General features: G+C 44.5%; 1 protein-coding gene and 1 pseudogene across 2 annotated transcripts in view; one reads left to right on the top strand and one right to left on the bottom strand.

Annotated features, from left to right (window-relative positions):
• Positions 1 to 19,517, bottom strand: part of MYO5B (myosin VB) — a 386,602-nt gene that overhangs the window by 120,437 nt on the left and 246,648 nt on the right. For both annotated transcript variants that reach the window (XM_067699124.1, XM_067699125.1), the window contains exons 11-12: positions 2,254 to 2,335; positions 1,586 to 1,726 (exon numbers count right to left, since the gene is read on the bottom strand). In XM_067699124.1, the coding sequence (XP_067555225.1) occupies positions 1,586 to 1,726; positions 2,254 to 2,335 (223 nt within the window). The remainder of the gene's footprint in view (positions 1 to 1,585; positions 1,727 to 2,253; positions 2,336 to 19,517) is intronic.
• On the top strand, positions 5,738 to 6,148 carry LOC137204102 (small ribosomal subunit protein eS27-like pseudogene; annotated as a pseudogene).

Genomic DNA, 19,517 nt, shown 5'->3' with positions numbered 1-19,517 from the left:
TGGTGAGCCACAGCCACCCCCCACCCGTCTCTGCAGGAGACTCTCCAACACTAGCAGGTAGGTCTGGTTCAGTCTCCTATGGGGTCACTGCTCCTTCCCCTGGGTCCTGATGCACACACTACTTTTGTGTGCCCTCCAAGAGTACAGTCTCTGTTTCCCCCAGTCCTGTCAAAGTCCTGCAGTCAATTCCCACCAGTCTTCAAAGTCTGATTCTCTAGGAATTCCTCCTCCTGTTGCCGGACCTCCAGGTTGGGAAGCCCGACGTGGGGTTCAGAACCTTCAGTCCAGTGGGTGGATTTCTGTGGTATAAGTGTTCTCCAGTCTGTGAGTCACCCATCCAGCAGTTATGGGAACTGATTTTACTGTGATTGCGCCCCTCCTACCATCTCATTGTGGCTTCTCCTTTGCCTTTGGATGTGGGGCATCTTTTTTGGTGAGTTCCAGTGTCTTCCTGTCGATGATTGTCCAGCAGCTAGTTGTGATCCTGGTGTTCTCGTAAGACGTAGTGAGAGCACGTCCTTCTACTCCGCCATCTTGGTTCCTCTCCAATATCATTCTTAGTTGTGAAAAACTGAAAGCATTTCCTCTAAGATCAGGAACAAGACAAGGGTGCCCACTCTCATCACTAAAAAAAACGTGCTGTGGATTTCAGTGTATTTTCATTCTGTCTTCCACTGTCTTATTAATTGTTCCTTCTCACTTTCAAAGGCAATGAAACTTGGAGAGTCCTTCTGGAAGGGAAACATCTGCTCCTCCTAAACCATCAAGTCACAAGCCACCCTTTAGAGGGAAGACATGGGAGACCAGAAAGTAAACTCAACTGGGCTCTTTCGTTTCAATACTGAGAACCACGTGGCTTCTACACCTTTTAATTAGAGTTTCCATCACTGGAGGAGCTGGCAAACATTTACCCCCTGATCACCAAACACCAAACCAGGAGAAGTTTTGAAGATCATCAGATCCAACCCCCCTCAATTTACAGAGCAGAAAACCAAAGGCCAAAGTAGTTAGGTGATTGATAACACCCAGTTCCCCTGCCCCACATTTCCAAGGCTGCCTGTTTCTCTCCATGTTGGCAACTCAGGGCTCTTCCTGTTATAGCAGGTAGCATCCCTGACAGGCTACATGGGGGAAATCTACAGCTTTCACCTGCTACCAAGCACGTGGCTCTTATCGCTCCCAAGCCATCTGGCACGGTAAAGATGACCCTGTGCTCTTGACTCACACTCTGTGGGATGCCTGTCTACAAGTCGGGGTCCTTCTCTCAGCACCTAGGTGATGTGGGGCACCAAATCCATACCACCATCACATCATGCCAATCCGTAACACCCAGTCTCTGCCAGAAGAGGCACACGTTCACCAATGCAGCAATACCTGCCAGTCATACTCAACGTGTTACCTTCTGGTATCTTCTAGTATGCAGAACAGACACCAGCGCTTCTCCCAGCAAACTAAAGGCCAGCTAATCACAGATGAAATTCCAGCTTTGAGATCTCACATGTTCCCCTGCACCACAGAGCAGTCCTCTGCCCCACACCCCAAGCCTAGAATTGAACTGATTCAATGATAGCATCATCGGTTTTACCTTACATTCTTCATCCAACAGGTCCAAGATGCCCAGCTTAGCTTCTATGAGGTCAATACAAGGTTGGTTATCATAAAAATCAATCAAGGTCCAAGGGATCTGCTCCTTCATGTATTCCTCTTGCTCCAACTTGAATACATGCTGGTGTAAGAAGTGAAAGGTCAAGGTTAGTGAACTATAGACACACCTTAACTTTCAACTCCCCTGAGCTTCAACCACATGGGTTCTGAGCCCTGGAGGATGGTGCATACTCGCTAGAAAAGGTTTAGGCACAAGTCACAGTCATGAATGCAGAAGAAAAAAGCTCAGTTAGGTGATCCTCACTCCCAAGTGAACCCTTCCCTAGGACACTCCAATAATCACCTGTAATGTCATACCTCAACCAGTAGCGAGAAGCCTCATAGCTGGCTTTCAATTGCTCAAATACCATAGAAGCTCGGGGTCAAAAGAGTGGGAGTCAAAGCCAAGGAGAGGATCACTGACCTTCTTCTGAGCAGTGGGGAGCACCTGCCTAGAGCTGGGGCACCACCAGGAAACCAAGGGCAGGTCAGGGCGGAGCTAGAGCCCACTGACCCTGGACAGAAGAGAAGTAGGCCGGGCTGTCTGCCACTCCCTGGTGGGGAGAGAGGTCTCCCCCACCCGACATGTCCGGGTCCAGAAAAACATACCAAGTTGAACTGTTGCTGGAGCTTCTCATTCGCATAGTTGATACAAAACTGCTCAAAGCTGTTCACGTCAAATGTCTCAAACCTGCAGAATGGAAAGAGCAGAGGATAAAGTAAGAGACATCTACTTTTATCGAAGGAATCACTGGGACTTCAGCAAGGCAGCCCTCGTCCTCTGCTCCCACCCAGCTCTAGCCTTAACTCCAGCACACAATTCCCATCTGCTCTTGTGCCCAAAGAGACCACTGTTGCCGGCATTAGCACGACAGAGTCCTATTAAATAGGAAAGTAAGAACGTACATCTTTTTCGCAATTAGAAAAAGTACTGACAGCAGGACATTCGGAAAAAGCAGGTGTAAAAAAGAGAAAGTCACCCGTGATTCTATCACTCATGTTAACCACCAGTTACACTTTGGTATGTTTCCGTCTAGTGATTTTACATTTTTGAGAAAAGTAGAATTATATGTAAAATTATACCTATATTTGTCATTTAACTCCCCATTCGTTATTCAACATTTTCCCATGCCATTGTTCTTCAAAGGCATCAGTTTTATTTATTTATTTATTGGTTTTTGGCTGCGTTGAGTCTGTTTTTTGGCTGCACTGAGTCTTTGTTGCTGCCCGCAGCCTTTCTTTAGTTGCGGTGAGCAGGGGCTACTCTTCACTGCATTCTCTTGTTGCAGAGTACAGGCTCTAGGCAGGTGGACTTCAGTGGTTGCAGCATGCGGGCTCAGTAGTTGCGGCACGTGGACCCTAGAGTGCACGGGCTTCAGTAGTTGCCGCATGTGGGCTCAGTAGTTGCGGTGCATGGGCTCTAGATGCGTGGGCCTCAGTAGTTGTGGCTTGCGGGCTCTAGGGTGCAGGTTCAGTAGTTGTGGTGCACGGGCTTAGTTGCTCCGCAGCACGTGGGATCTTCCCGGACCAGGGATCGAACCCGTGTCCCGTGCACTGGCAGGCAGATTCTTAACCACTGAGCCACCAGGGAAGTCCCGAACGACATCAGTTTTAATGTCTGCCTCATGGACCCTCGTATGGATCACAGATGCTGCTTTAGGCCTGAGGATTGTACAGGTGCCCAGGTGAGGGGTCCAGTGGGGCCAGAATTTAGCTGATGCCCCCCTCAAGTCTGGGAGGGAGCATTTGCCCCAGAAGGGATGCCTTTTTCCAATTCACACAAAGGCTTCTCCTGGGCTGGCAGTGGTCCCCATGCAGATGAATCATAATTTAACCAATCACCTATTGTAGAACATTTTGGTTCTTTTTCCAGTTTTTAGCTGCTATCATTGCTGTGACAAATATTGGATATACATCTTTGAATTCGTGATCTTTAAGATGCTATTCTAGAAGGAAAATTACCATGTTGGAGTTTGTTTTCTTAAATAGAAGAAAATCACCTTCCAGAAAGATGGAGCCCATTGATGTTATCACCCTACCCCCACCCCAGCCTCCCAACGTATGAAAGCATCTTGTTCACCTAATCCTGGTTAATCAAGTTGTCTTTAAATTCATGTTTGACTTAGAGTTTATGTACGATAAGATGCACCAATTTGAAAGATATATTTCAATGAGTTTCTGATAAATATTATACTACCTGTGTCCACCATCACAATCCAGATATAGAACAATTTTTATCACCACAATCACCCCAAAAGTTCCCTTGTGCTCCAATCAGGTACGTTCTCATTGCCCCTCACTGGGAGTATTAATGCATCAGAGATCTTTGGTCAGTAACGTAGATTAACTTTTAAAAATCTTTGGTTAATTATTATACGAAAAATGTTGTTCTTTGATTTTTAATATCTTTATTGATAGAGCTCAACATTTTTCTGTGTGTGTGTGTGTGTGTGTGTGTGTACTAGTTGTCTGTACCTTGTGAACTGTCTGTGATTGGTGAAGTATTTTTTGGGTTTTAACTTTAAAAATGGACTTATTTGAGCTCTTTATACTTCAGATCATCAATACTGACATCAACTACTCAACTGAAATGTTTGCAATATGGCTCGATCACTGCTGGGGAAGGGAGTTGGAGAAGAGGTGGAGCCTGCAGAGAGGAGGGCAGGTAAGGAGACGAGACACGGCACGGCACAGCACAGCCGGGCACAGTCCCACCTGCAGGCCTTGTATGCTACACTTGAGGGGTTTGGATTTCACCAGGAGAAATGGGGAAAATTTGAAGGATTTTAAATTAAGAAATGACAACCAGGGCTTCCCTGGTGGTGCAGTAGCTAAGAATCTGCCTGCCAATGCAGGGGACATGGGTTCAAGCCCTGGTCCGGGAAGATCCCACATGCCACAGAGCGACTAAGCCTGTGTGCCACAACTACTGAGCTTGCACTCTAAAGCCTGCGAGCCACCACTACTGAGCCCGTGTGCCGCAACTATGAAGCCTACACACCTAGAGCCCAGGCACCGCAACAAGAGAAGCCACAGCAATGAGAAGCCTGCGCACCACTGTGAAGAGTAGCCCCCACTCACCTCAACTAGAGAAAGCCGCACACAGCAATGACCCAATGCAGCCAAGAATAAATAAAATCAATTTATTTTTTTAAAAAAAGAAAAGAAATGACAACCATACTTGCATCTTAGAAACACTGTGATTTGTGGGAAGGTGTGCGAGACTGAATGCAGGAGGTCGAGTAAGGCAGTTACTACTGGAGCAGTAATTCAGGAAAGATCCAATCAGGTCATGGCTTAGGCTGGTGGTGGCCAAGTAATGGGGATGTTCTAAAGACATTAAGGAAGGTGGAAATGAGAGGACTTCAAATGACCGATGGCGTGTGGAGATGAGATTCACTTGTACAACTGAACGGATGTGATCACCCCCCAAGCTGGGAGCATCATTATAGCATCAGCAGCTTGAGCTACAAATGAGTGGGGCCACCGTGTTCGCAGAGCAAAGGCATCAGGCTGAGGGGGTAAGAAGGGGAAGACATCGAGGAGGAAGAGGTACCTTCTTCTCATTCACGCACCGTGCTGAATGAGCTGGCAGGGACCCTGTAAATGAGCACCTATAGAGCACCAAGCCCCAGATGCTTCATGAGCTCCCTGAACACCCACAACAAACAAGAGCTCGGGTCTATTACTAATCCCATCCTACTGTTGAAGAAACTAAATAACCTGTCTGAAGTCAGAGAGTCAGTAGACAGAAGAGCCAATATTTGAATCCAGAGAGAGTGATTTCTGAGACCGCATTAACTCAGAAAGGAATAAAAGTTCCATTTAAGAAAGAATGAAAAATAAATAAGTCAAAAAAAATGGAAGGAGGAAGGAAGGAAGGAAGGAAGGAAGGAAGGAAGGAAGGAAGGGAGGGAGGAAGGAAGGGAGGGAGGGAGGGAGGGAGGGAGGGAGGGAGGAAGGGAGGAAGGAAGGAAGGAAGGAAGGAAGGAAGGAAGGAAGGAAGGAAGGAAGGAAGGAAGGAAGGAAGGGGAGGACGCCATGTGCCCAGGTGCTGCTGCTTTGGACAGGCTGGGCTTGAGAAAGCCTCAACATGCCTTTGGCTAGAGATTTACTGCATCCTTCCTTGGAAGAAGAAAAGAAAAAACATTAAAAAAAAAAACTGGCTGGTTCAAAGTCCAAATTCTTTATGGATGTAAAATGTCCAGGTTGCTACAGGATTACCACAGTTTTCAGCCACGCTCAGACAGTGGGGCTTTGTGTTGGTTGTTCAACAGTGTTGTGCCAGCTGATGGGAGGAAAGGCCAGACTCACAGAAGGGTGTTCATGTAGAAGACAGCACCACTAATGACCCACGCAGCTTCCTGAATTGTGTTCTATCACAGAAAGCCTTATCTGTTCAGTGATTCTAGTTCATCTACCAAGATGATGGAATTATGTTTAATTCTGTAAGGTATACGACAATGCTCTCCTATTTTGATGTCAGTTTTTCAATAAAGTTTTGATTATGAGCATAAATAAATAAATACATAAAGAAGGAAGAGATGACTAGGAAGGGCTGTGGAGGAGAGGAAAACTTCCCAGGGGAGGAAGTGTTTGAGCACGTGGAGAGCGGGAGAGGGGTGACACCGAGGGACCCCAGGCTGGGGACACAGGCTTCAGCCTTCATAACCTCACATCGCTAGCCCTCTCACTCTTTGTATGGGTGACTGAATTTTCTCAGTCTTACATAAATTTATGCCAGCGCTTCCAAACAGGCTGAACTACCACTCCCTAATAGAAATGTTGGAGCTGCCCCTGGTGGGGTTGGGGACGGTAGTGGTGGTGGAAAGGCAGCACCATAAGCAGCAGAACCAGCAAAAATAAATGCATCAGATGCCCAACAGGGTTGGCTCAGTGCCCAGAAAACATCAGGCTTCTCCTCCTCTGTGCCCACCTCCCCCACCAAGGTATAAGACGCGGAGAAGTGGGAAATCATCTTGAGATCAGAGGAATCAACTGCTTGGAGACAACCACATTAAAGCACAGCCTTTGGTCATGCCCACAGAAGAGAAGTAATTCTAGGTCAATAAAACACGATCAGAGGTGGAGGCACCCCAGACCATGCAGGAGGGAGGCACTGGCTCTTCCAGTCCTTACCCTGGATGAGGGTCCTCCCAGCCCAGAGGATGGTCCTATAGCCCGAGTTATGCCTCCTAGGACCGCATTTCCTCTCCCTATAATCCCGTCACACCCCAAGGAAGGTTGCTGGTGACAGCCAAGTCCCAGAGGAAATTTCATTAATAAAACCTAGAAGGAAGATAAAAGAGCTACCCTAGCAACCGGCCAGATAACAGCACACGGGTGTGCTTGCTGAGCTTGGACTGGGCTCCACAGATAAAGGATTTAAATATCTCCCACTTGTCATTTTTTAAAGGTTTACATTGGTAGCACTCCACAAGGAACATTCTCATTAATTTGAGAGGACCTGAAATTAGCTCATAATTTCTCTATTTCTAAGATATTATCTCGTAACAATTCCTCTGCCGTCTAGTGTAATTACTGTAATGCTGGAGGGCCAGACATGAATGAGGGGTTTGGGTAGCTTGGAAAATGTCTAAGAAAACCACAGATAGGGAGATAGGGCAACTTCTCTAAATTAAATTGTATTTGTAGTAATTCTTGCCATCAATAGAGATGACTTTTAAAATAAACACAATGGATCAATTTATAGTTCACAAGATTAAAATATCACAAAGAAATTTATATATGAGAGGGAATTGGATTTCTCTTCTAAAATCAATGTTGGGAATATTTAGAGTAGAATCCTTGGGTGGGAGGAAGGTCAAAACATGAAATAGGATTCGATCCTGGGACCTGAGATCTGTACTCATGGTGGTACAATTATCACCCCTACTTCAATGTTCCCCTATCTTCAAAAACGTAGTAGAAAAGTAGAAAATTCCCTTCTCATTCTACCTGACTTCAGGATGGGGTAAGGGATACAAGCACCTCTATAAAAATAAGGCAGTGTCTGTGGGAAAGTGAAACTGCAATAAAAAGAAGTCAACCTGTCACTCTGAGTTAATTATTAACCTCCACGAACCATTCATTCCAGAGCAGAGAGGCAATGAGATGCTTTGAAGGTTGGGAAACAGTTCTTCCCCTGGAGCACAGGTCAAAGGAACTAGACTTTCTTAGCTCAGGCTTGTCTTTCTATTTCACCAAGACCTCTCTCTATCCTTCTACCAAAGGTCAAAAGAAAAGATATGTGATATAGGTTAGACATAGAGGGGGGCTTCTAGGGAATGAGTACTAAAAGTCAAACAAGTCCTCTCAAGGTCTCTTTCCCTCCTGAAGCCCACGAAACCTCACAAGGGCACCTTGCAGTCTGTTAGGGAGGCCAATCCTTCTTATCTCTTTACTAAACAATCCTGGGGTGCCAGCTGCACCTAAGAATGGCAGGACTTGAATTCTGCTCACGTGCTTCTCTCTGTGCCCAGATGTCCCCACATAGGACTTGTCCTTCAGGGACAGCACAGTTCTAGGCACTGCTCACATCCCAAGGTCAAGAATAGTTCTTCTGGAGGACCTAAGTCCATTCAGTTTGCAGTGTGCTCCAATTCCCGGCTATTCTCCATGTCTGAAAATCTAATGTGGGACAGAAAGATGCCCACCATATGGTAACCCTCTTCCAATCCATCAGTCAACTGTCCCAGGAACTGTAAGGGCTGCAGAGAAGAGCAAGTCATGGACCCTGCCCAACAGAGCTATTAGGAGGATAACATGAAACCAGTATATGAAACCTTCCAACTAGTAGAGATTTTATGTGTTACAAGAATTTAAAGGAGGGTGAATTCATGGGGGTGCTGGCATGGACAGAGAGAAACGGGAATTTATCCAAGCTTTAAGACTATGTAGTGGTGTTTGGTTCCAGGAATGCTCCAAAGGGCTGTGTCAGAGCAATTCTGGAAGGTTGAGCTTGACTTTCAAGCACTCTGAGTTACATGGCTCTCCTGGGAGACTCAGAGATTCCAGGGAGAACCCAGTTGCTTCGGGTGATCTGCTGGATCTGAGAACACTGGGGCCAGCTATGCATGTCTACCCTGAAGAAGACATGTCCAGGAATCTTCTGGGCTGTCCAAGGTTGGGTCACTGTTCACAGGCTGCAGGGTAAATGCAATCACTGACTTCTCCCCCTCCATTCGCCATGAAACCTTTCCATACTAGACAGAGAGGGGATGGGTAGTCTTCTCCGAATAAATAACTTAGGATTGTGAAATTATCTGTAAGTCTATTTTGAAGAGTGAGACCAAGAAAACAAAACATAACAAAGACACAAAGAATTTCCATCAAAAAAAAGAAAGAATTTCCATCAAAATGATGAAGGCAAATGGTGAGCCTAAGAAATTTACTTAAAATATATCATTAAAGGCAACTTACAGAACTGTAGAACATGTTTGCAAATCATATTTCTGAAAAGGGGTTAATATCCAGAATATATAAAGAAATCCTACAACTCAAAAAAAAGTAAATAACTTGATTTAAAAATGGTCAAAGAACTTAAAACATTTCTCCAAGAAGATATATGAATGGCCAAGAAGCATATGAAAAGACCATCATAAATCATTAGAGAAATGCATATCAAAACCACGAGATACCACCTCATACCTATTGGGATGTCCACTATCAAAAAAACAGAAAACAACAAGTGTTGGCAAGGACGTGGAGAAACTGGAACCCCTGGGCACTACTGGTAAAAAGGTAAATTGGTGCAGCTACTATAAAAAACAACATGGATGTTCCTCAAATAATTAAAAATAGAATTACTATATGATCCAGCAATCCTACTTCTGGTTATATATCCAAGAAGTCTAAAAGAAGAGATATTTGCACACCCTTCCTTGGTCATTGCAGCATTTTCACAATAGCCAAGAGGCAGAAGCAGCCCAAATGTCCATCAATGGATAGATAAAATGTGGTACATGCATAAAATGCAGTATTATTCACCTTTTAAAAAAAAGGAAATCCTGTCACATGCTACAACATGGTTGAATCTTGAGGACGTTATGCTAAGTGAAATAAGATGGTCCCAGAAGATAGATACTATGATTCCATTTACACGAAGTCTGTGGAAGTATCAAAATCATAGAGACAAGGGCCTCCCTGGTGGCGCAGTGGTTAAGAGTCCGCCTGCCAATGCAGGGGACACGGGTTCACACCCTGGTCCGGGAAGATCCCACATGCCGTGAAGCGGCTGGGCCCGTGAGCCATGGCCGCTGAGCCTGCGCGTCCAGAGCCTGTGCTCTGCAAAGGGCGATGCCACAACAATGAGAGGCCCGCGTACCGCAAAAAAAAAAAAAAAAATCATAGAGACAGAACGTAGAATGGTGGTTGCCAGGGGCTGGGTGAGGGAAGATGGGAGTTGTTTAATGTATAGAGTTTCAGTTTTCCAAGATGAAAAAGTTCTAGAGATCTATTGCACATCAATGTGAATATACTTAACATTACTGCACTGTATACGTAAAAACGGTTAAGATGGTAAATTTTATATTGTGTGTTTTTTTTAAACTACAATTTAAAAATACTTTTTAAATCATTAAAAAGCACTGAGTAGAGCTGGATGCAAATTTAAAGTTAGGAAATACCATAAGAGACACAGAAAGTAACACAAGAACCGAGGAAGATATAAAATCCCAGCAAACCCCATTTCCTGCTCCTGGGGCCCAAACGTCCCTCGGCATCCTCTCCCTCACCATTCCTCGGCATTAGGCATGAATCTATCCCTGCCTTGCTCCCAAAGTCCCCTAGGCCAACTGTCCTCTTCAAGAATGAGCTGGCCATAGCCAAAGCCTCCTGCTGTCTCGGCATTTTGAAGGCTCAGGTCAAAGACAAATAAATGTGTATTCTTCCCAAATTGGAACCATTTATTTTGTCGTTGCCTCGAGGAGGAGAGAGGAATAAAGGGTTACGATTGTAATTAACCAAGCCTGTAGAGGCAAATGCTGGTTAATGCAACACGAGAAGGAAACCCCAGCCAAAAGCTGCCTGGCTCTCTCCGATTAATTCCATCCCCTGCCTGGTAAGAAATACCCTGCAGGCAGCTTCACAGATCCTTAGTTAAGGAACAGAGCTTGGCTTGGGTTGGCTAAATTGCCCTGGGTGTTGCTTGCTCTGCACTTTTTGGAGCTGGCGCAGGGGAGCGAGATGTAGGGAAGCCGTGCTTCTACCAGCACACTGGGTATCTGGAACTGTTCAGGAGAGCCTGAGAGCAGGGCCTATGAGCAGGGGGCTCACCACAGCTGCGGTGCAGGCAGCTGTGGCCCAAGCAATTTACGTAGGCGCTCACAGCCTTTTCTACCATCTGAACTAACTACCCTTCAGAAGATCATGATAAGGGGAGGTATGTATGTATGATGCTGGCTCACACACTGCTTGCTTATGTCTACAGAAGTGACTGTTTATTCACTCTAGCTGCTGATTCTATAGTGACATATTAAACATTTATACAAAAATCTGGAGTGGCTCATTTATACTATGAAACTCCTTCCAGCTGTCTCTAGAATGAGCCTGACTGGTGACCCAGTAACACTCTAGCTAGGTGCTACAGTTTATCTACGGACAGTCATCCCAGCTGAAGGAATCAGTACCTACTTGCAGGGGAGGGGGCAGCAATCCCACTCTCATTTGCTTGTTGCACATTCCCAACCTAATTCAGAGAGGAAGATAACTCCTTCTTCCTTTCCTCTTAATCAGTGGGCTTTAATGTATTCAGAAACCTAGCCCCACCCTCCTTCCCGCTCTCTGCAGCTGCCACACGCTCTCCTTTGCTCACAGGTGACAAGGAGGAGTAAGAACATTAAAAACGTTAGGTCATCCCAAGGGCACCTTCTATGTGCATCAAGGTATCCCCACATCTAGGGCTGAGAAACAACGAGCGAGACATTGGGATAGATGGTCTCCTCCCTCTCCAGAGTTTGGTGGTCAGGGATTTGGGTAGGAAACTCAAAATATTTAAAAAATGCTGGAGTTTTCAGATGCCATGGAAGAATCACTTCCCATAGTCATATTGTTTGTAAATAAAGCCTAAAAACAGGAATTAGTTTGAAATGAGAGGAGGTCGTTAGACAGGGTCACAGAGGTGGAGTATCAAGCATGACACCCACTTTCAAGTAACTGAAAACAAAAGATCCAGTGGGTTTCCGAAAGGTATCTTTTCTGAAGGTTTCTGAAAGATAGCTGGAAGGTGTCTGAAGCCCACAGGAAACAGGGCGGAAGAACACCATGATTGGGAAAGGGAGATGACAGTAAATAGTTCAATGTAAATCCCAGTTTCCACCAAATGTTGCCACTTTCTCCCGGATTAAGAAATAGTGTCATTAACCTGATGGATCAGAAAGAGTACTTCCAGATTCAAGTCACCTGCTTTCCTGTGAAGTTTTTGGTTTTAGTCTCCTAAGCGTTCATTACATACCTTCTTACCAGAAAAGAAAGAGAATGACTTCTCAGCAGACCAGAACGGTTGAGGAGCAGGTGTATGTACCTTCAGGGTGGTCTGTAAGTGCTTTTACTTGGCCACAAACGGCCCAGTTAGACAGCAGCTGGTTCACGCTGAGCCCACCTTATCTAACTTGCCATCCTGAACTCTGCCCACAGCATGTGAAGCCGGCACTGACTGGTCAGACGGAGGAGGAACCGTGCATGGCATTTCTCTCTCCCCAGGAGGAGATGAATCGCTTTCTAAGTATGACCGCTTTATGACAAGGTTTGAAAAAGTAAATTAGCTTCTGAGAAGGAACAAGGATTTAAAAAAAGAGAAAACAGCATAGCGCACCTGGAAGGAAGCAGAAGGGGAGGAGACTCCCCGAGAGTGCTTGTCTAGGGCCCCAGGTTGCACAGCCCCCCTGCGATGGGACCTGTCCTCGCTGAAAAGCTGTCAGATGTTCTCAAAGGAACCCACGGCCGCACGGGGAGGAAGGAGACACACAGGTCAGGCGCTGGCACCAGAAATAGGAGATGGAGTCCTACGGATCCCCACCCACCCACGGACAAGTGCACCTTCACACCAAAGACAAGTCTCCCCTGTGATCTATTTCTCCCCTTTGGGCGGGCACAGGATCTTAGAGCAAATAAACTCAATTATAAAAATTAAATGGCAAATATGAACACAAAATCCCAGCTTGCAGGGGCTCAGCTAACACCTCCAGACTCAGCAGCACCAGCAGCCCAACCCACAGAGGCCTTCCTCTTGCTGGGGATCCCTTAGAAGGGAGGAGCTACCTATTTAATCTCAAGGCACTGCTAAGACAGTATGTACCTATAGCAGAACTAAGGCATGATACTGTACGTATCAGCAGCACTGCAGTCATACTGCTTTTACGTGCCATTAACAATGGGGAGACCTTCAACGTGGCGGAGGAGTAAGACATGGAGTTCACCTTCCTCCCCACAAATACATCAGAAACACATCTACACGTGGAACAGCTCCTACAGAACACCTACTGAACGCTGGCAGAAGACCTCAGACCTCCCAAAAGGCAAGAAACTCCCCACGTACCTGGGTGGGGCAAAAGAAAAAAGGAAAAACAGAGACAAAAGAATAGGGACAGGGCCTGCCCCACTGGGAGGGAGCTGTGAAGGAGCAAAAGTTTCCACACACTAGGAAGCCCCTTCACTGGTGGAGACAGGGGGTGGCGGAGGGGAAGCTTCGGAGCCACGGAGGAGAGCACAGCAACAGGGGTGCAGGGGGCAAAGCGGAGAGATTCCCGCACAGAGGATCGGTGCCGACCAGCACTCACCAGCCCGAGGGGCTTGTCTGCTCACCCGCTGGGGTGGGCGGGGCTGCAAGCTGAGGCTCGGCTTCAGTCGGAGCGCAGGGAGAGGACTGGGGTTGGCAGCGTGAACACAGACTGAAGGGGGCTAGTGCGCCACAGCTAGTAGGGAGGGAGTCCGGGAAAAAGTCTGGAGCTGCCAAAGAGGCAAGAGACCATTGTTTTGGGGTGTGCGAGGAGACGGGATTCCTGCTCTGTGTGCCCACAGAAGGCAGGGAACCGTCTAAGTGAGCTCCAGAGACAGGCGTGAGCCGCGGCTATCAGCTCAGACTCCAGAGACGGACATGAACTGCTAACGCTGCTGCTGCTGCTGCAATTAAGAAGCCTGTGTGCAAGCACAGGTCACTACCCACACCGGCCGCCGGGAGCCTGTGCAGCCTGCCACTGGCAGGGTCCCATGATCCAGGTGCAACATCCCTGGGAGAACACACTGCACACCTCAGGCTGTTGCGATGTTAAGGTGGCCTCAGTTGCCACAGGCGTGGCCCACATTCCAGTTGTGACTACCATACCCCGCCCTGTCCCCAGCCTGAGTGAGCAAGAGAGTCCTAATGAGCTGCTGCTTTAACCTCCTCCTGTCTGGGTGGGAAACAGACACCCCTGTCCCCAGCCTGAGTGAGCAAGAGAGTCCTAATGAGCTGCTGCTTTAACCTCCTCCTGTCTGGGTGGGAAACAGACACCTGAGGGCAACCTACACGCAGAGGACAGACCCAAACCAAAGCTGAACCCCAGGAGCTGTGTGAACAAAGAAGAGAAAGGGAAATTTCTCTATTCACCCTAATGAGTAGCAGATTAAATCCCACAATCAACTTGATAAACCCAGCATCTGTGGAATACCTGAATAGACAATGAATGTTCCCAAAGTTCAGGTGGTGGACTTTGGGAGCAACTGTAGACTTGGGGTTTGCTTTCTGCGTCTGATTTGTTTCTGGTGTTACATTTATCTTAGTTTAGTTTTTAGTGCTTGCTATCATTGGTGGATTTGTTTACTGATTGGGCTGCTCTCTTTCTTTTTTCTAAATTTTTATTTTCTTACTATTTACAAAAATTTTTTTCCCTTTTTTTTCTTTTTGTGAGTGTGTATGTGTATGTTCCTTTATGTGATTTTGTCTGTTTAGTTTTGCTTTTACCATTTGGTTTTGGGTAGTATCTGTTCGTTCTTTTTTCTTCTTCTTCTTCCTTTTCTTCCAAGCCGTGTGGCTGGCAGGGTCTTCGTGCTCTGGTCGCGTGTCAGGTCTGAGCTTCCAAGGTGGGAGAGACGAGTCCAGGACAATGGACCACCAGAGAACTACCGGCCCCAAGTAATATCAATTGGCGAGAGCTCTCCCAGAGATCTCCACCTGAACACTAAGACCCAGCTCCACCCAACGCTCAGCAAGCTCCAGTGCTGGACACCCCATGCCATACAACTAGCAAGACAGGAACACAACCCCACCCCTTAGCAGTCATGCTGCCTAGAGTCATACTAAGTTCACAGACACCCCAAAACACACCACCAGACACAGCCCTGCCCACCCGAAGGACAAGATCCAGGTCCACCCACCAGAACAAAGGCACCAGTCCCTCCACCAGGAAGTCTACACAACCCACTGAACCAACCTCACCCACTGTGGGCAGACACCAAACATAACAGGAACTATGAACCTTCAGACTGTGAAAAGGAGACCCCAAACACAGTAAGTTAAACAAAATGAGAAGACAGAGAAATATGCAGCAGATGAAGGAACAAGGGAAAAACCCACAAGACCAAACAAATGAAGAGGAAATCGGCAGTCTACCTGAAAAAGAATTCAGAGTAATGATAGTAAAGATGATCCAAAATCTTGGAAATAGAACGGAGAAAATACAAGAAACGTTTAACAAGGACCTAGAAGAACTAAAGAGCAAACAAACAATGATGAACAACACAAAAAATGGAATTAAAAATACTGTAGAAGGAATCAATAGAAGAATAACTGAGGTAGAATAATGGATAAGTGACCTGGAAGATAAAGTAGTGGAAATAACAGCCACAGAGCAGAATAAAGAGAAAAGAATGAAAAGAATTGAGGACAGTCTCAAGAGACCTCTGGGACAACATTAAAGAATTTGAATTATAGGGGTCCCAGAAGAAGAAGAGAAAAAGAAAGTGTCTGAGAAAATATTTGAAGAGATTATAGTCAAAAGCTTCCCCAACATGGGAAAGGAAACAGTCAATCAAGACCAGGAAGTGCAGAGAGTCCCATACAGGATAAATCCAAGGAGAAACACACTAAGATCCATATTAATCAAACTATCAAAAATTAATTACAAAGAAAAAATATTAAAAGCAGCAAGGGAAAAGCAACAAATAACATACAAGGGAATCCCCATAAGTTTAACAGCTGACATTTAGCAGAAACTCAGAAAGACAGAAGGGAGTGGCAGGACATATTTAAAGTGATGAAAGAGAAAAACCTATAACCAAGTAAAGACCCACAAAAAAAGCCCCCAAACAATTAAGAAAATGGTAACAGGAACGTACATATCGATAATTACCTTGAATGTAAATGGATTAAATGCTCCAACCACAAGACACAGACTGGCTGAATGGATACAAAAACAAGACCCATATATATGCTGTCTAGAAGATACCCATTTCAGACCTAGGGACACATACGGACTGAAAGTGAGGGGGTGGAAAAAGATATTCCACGCAAATGGAAATCAAAAGAAAGCTGGAGTAGCAATACTCATATCAGACAAAACAGACTTGAAAACAAAGACTATTACAAGAGACAAAGAAGGACACTACATAATGATCAAGGGATCAATCCAAGAAGAAGATATAACAATTGTAAATATTTATGCACCCAACACAGGAGCACCTCAATACATAAGGCAAATGCTAACAGGAATAAAAGGGGAAATAGACATTAACACAATAAGAGTAGGGGACTTTAACACGCCACGTTCACCAATGGACAGATCCTCCAAAACGAAAATAAATGAGGAAACACAAGCTTTAAATGACATATTACACCAGGTGGACTTAACTGATATTTATAGGAAATTCCATCCAAAAACAACAGAATCCACTTTCTTCTCAAGTGCTCATGGAACATTCTCCAGGACAGATCATATCTTGGGTCATATATCAAGCCTTGGTAAATTTAAGAAAATTGAAATCGTATCAAGCATCTTTTCTGACCACAATGCTATGAGACTAGGTATCAATTACAGGAAAAAAACTGTAAAATATACAAACACATGGAGGTTAAACAATACACCACTAAATAACCAAGAGATCACTGAAGAAATCACAGAGGAAATCAAAAAATACCTAGAGACAAATGACAATGAAAACACGATAACCTAAAACCGATGGGATGCAGCAAAAGCAGCTCTAAGAGGGACGTTTATAGTAATACAATCCTACTTCAAGAAACAAGAAAAATCTCAAATAAACAACCTAACCTTACACCTAAAGCAATTAGAGAAAGAAGAACCAAAAAACCCCAAAGTTAGCAGAAGGAAAGAAATCATAAAGATCAGATCAGAAATAAATGAAAAAGAAATGAAGGAAACAATAGCAACGATCAATGAAAGTAAAAGCTGGTTCTTTGAGAAGATAAACAAAATTGATAAAACATTAGCCAGACTCATCAAGAAAAAAAGGGAGAAGACTCAAATCAACAGAATTAGAAGGCTTCCCTGGTGGTGCAGTGGTTAAGAATCCGCCTGCCAATGCAGGGGACACGGGTTCAAGCCCTGGTCTGGGAAGATCCCAACCCATATGCTGCAGAGCAACTAAGCCCATGCACCACAACTACTGAGCCTGCGCTCTACAGCCCACCAGCCACAACTACTGAAGTCCATGCGCCACAACTACTGAAGCCCACACGTCCTAGAGCCTGTGCTCCACAACAGAGAGGCCACTGCAGTGAGAGGACCATGCACCACAACAAAGAGTATCCCCCACTCACCGCAACTAGAGAAAGCCTGCGTGAAGCAACGAAGACCCAATACAGCCAAAGTAAATAAATCAAAAAAAGAAAGTTTATAAAAACTAAAAAAATTTTAAAAAAAGAATTAGAAATGAAAAAGGAGAAGTAACAACTGACACTGCAGAAATACAAAGGATCAGGAGAGACTGCTACAAACAATCATATACCAATAAAATGGACAACCTGGAAAAAGTAAACAATTTCTTAGAAAAGTACAACCTTCAAAGACTGAATCAGGAAGAAACAGAAAATATGAACAAACCAATCACAAGCATTGAAATTGAAAATGTGATTGAAAAACTCCCAAGAAACAAAAGCCCAGGACCAGATGGCTTCACAGGTGAATTCTACCAAACATTTAGAAAAGGGCTAACACCTACCCTTCTCAAACTCTTCCAAAATATAGCAGAGGGAGGAACACTCCCAAACTCATTCTACAAGGCCACCATCACCCTGATACCAAAACCAGACAAAGATGTCACAAAGAAAGAAAACTACAGGCCAATATCACTGATGAACACAGATGCAAAAATCCTCAACAAAATACTAGCAAGCAGAATCCAACAGCACATTAAAAGGATCACACATCATGATGAAGTGGGGTTTATCCCAGGAATGCAAGGATTCTTCAATATATGCAAATCAATCAATGGGATACACCATATTAACAAACTGAAGGATATAAACCATTTGATAATCTCAACAGACGCAGAAAAAGCTTTTGACAAAATTCAACACCCATTTATGATAAAACTCCCCAGAACGTGGGCATAGAGGGAACCTACCTCAACCTAATAAAGGCCATATATGACAAATATCACAGCCAACATTGTTCTCAATGGTGAAAAACTGAAACCATTTTCTCTAAGATCAGGAACAAGACAAGGTTGCCCACTCTCACCACTATTATTCAAAATAGTTTTGGAAGTTTTAGCCACAGCAGTCAGAGAAGAAAAAGAAATAAAAGGAATCCAAATTGAAAAAGAAGTAAAACTGTCACTGTTTGCAGATGACATGATACTAGACATAGAGAGTCATAAGGATGCTACCAGAAAACAACTAGAGCTATTCAATGAATTTGGTAAAGTAGCAGGATACAAAATTAATGCACAGAAATCTCTGGCATTCCTGTACACTAACGATGAAAAACCTGATAGAGAAATTAAGGAAACAATCCCATTTACCACTGCAACAAAAAGAATAAAATACCTAAGAATGAAACCTACGTAAGGAGACAAAAGCCCTGTATGCAGAAAACTATAAGACAATGATGAAAGAAATTAAAGGCAATACAAACAGATGGAGAGATATACCATGTTCTTGGATTGGAAGAATCAACATTGTGAAAATGACTATACTACCCAAAGCAACCTACAGATTCAACGCAAGCCCTATCAAACTACCAATGGCATCTTTCACAGAACTAGAACAAAAAATTTTACAATTTGTATGGAAACACAAAAGACCCCGAATAGCCAAAGCAATCTTGTGAAGAAAAATGGAGCTGGAGGAATCCTGACTTCAGACTATACTACAAAGCTACAGTAATCAAGACAGTATGGTACTGGCATAGAAACAGAAATATAGATCAATGGAACAGGATAGAAAGCCCAGAGATAAACCCATGCACATACGGTCACCTTATTTTTGATAAAGGAGGCAAGAATATACAATGGAGAAAAGACAGCCTCTTCAATAAGTGGTGCTGGGAAAACTGGACAGCTACATGTAAAAGAATGAAATTAGAACACTCCCTAACACTATATACAAAAATAAACTCAAAATGGATTAAAGACCTAAATATAAGGCCAGACACTATAAAACTGTTAGAGGAAAACATAGGCAGAACACTCTGTGACATAAATCACAGCAAGATCCTTTTTGACCCACCTCCTAGAGAAATGGAAATAACAAAAATAAACAAATGGGACCTAATGAAAGTTAAAAGCTTTTGCACAGCAAACGAAAACATAAACAAGAGGAAAAGACAACCCTCAGAATGGGAGAAAATATTTGCAAATGAAGCAACTGACAGAGGATTAATCTCCAAAATTTACAAGCAGCTCATGCAGCTCAATAACAAAAAAACAAACAACCC

The sequence above is a fragment of the Pseudorca crassidens genome, chromosome 12, assembly GCF_039906515.1.
Source record: "Pseudorca crassidens isolate mPseCra1 chromosome 12, mPseCra1.hap1, whole genome shotgun sequence".
NCBI lineage: Eukaryota > Metazoa > Chordata > Mammalia > Artiodactyla > Delphinidae > Pseudorca > Pseudorca crassidens.
The sequence above is the reverse complement of the archived record's forward strand: the minus strand, read 5'-3'. Positions and strand labels throughout refer to the sequence as shown.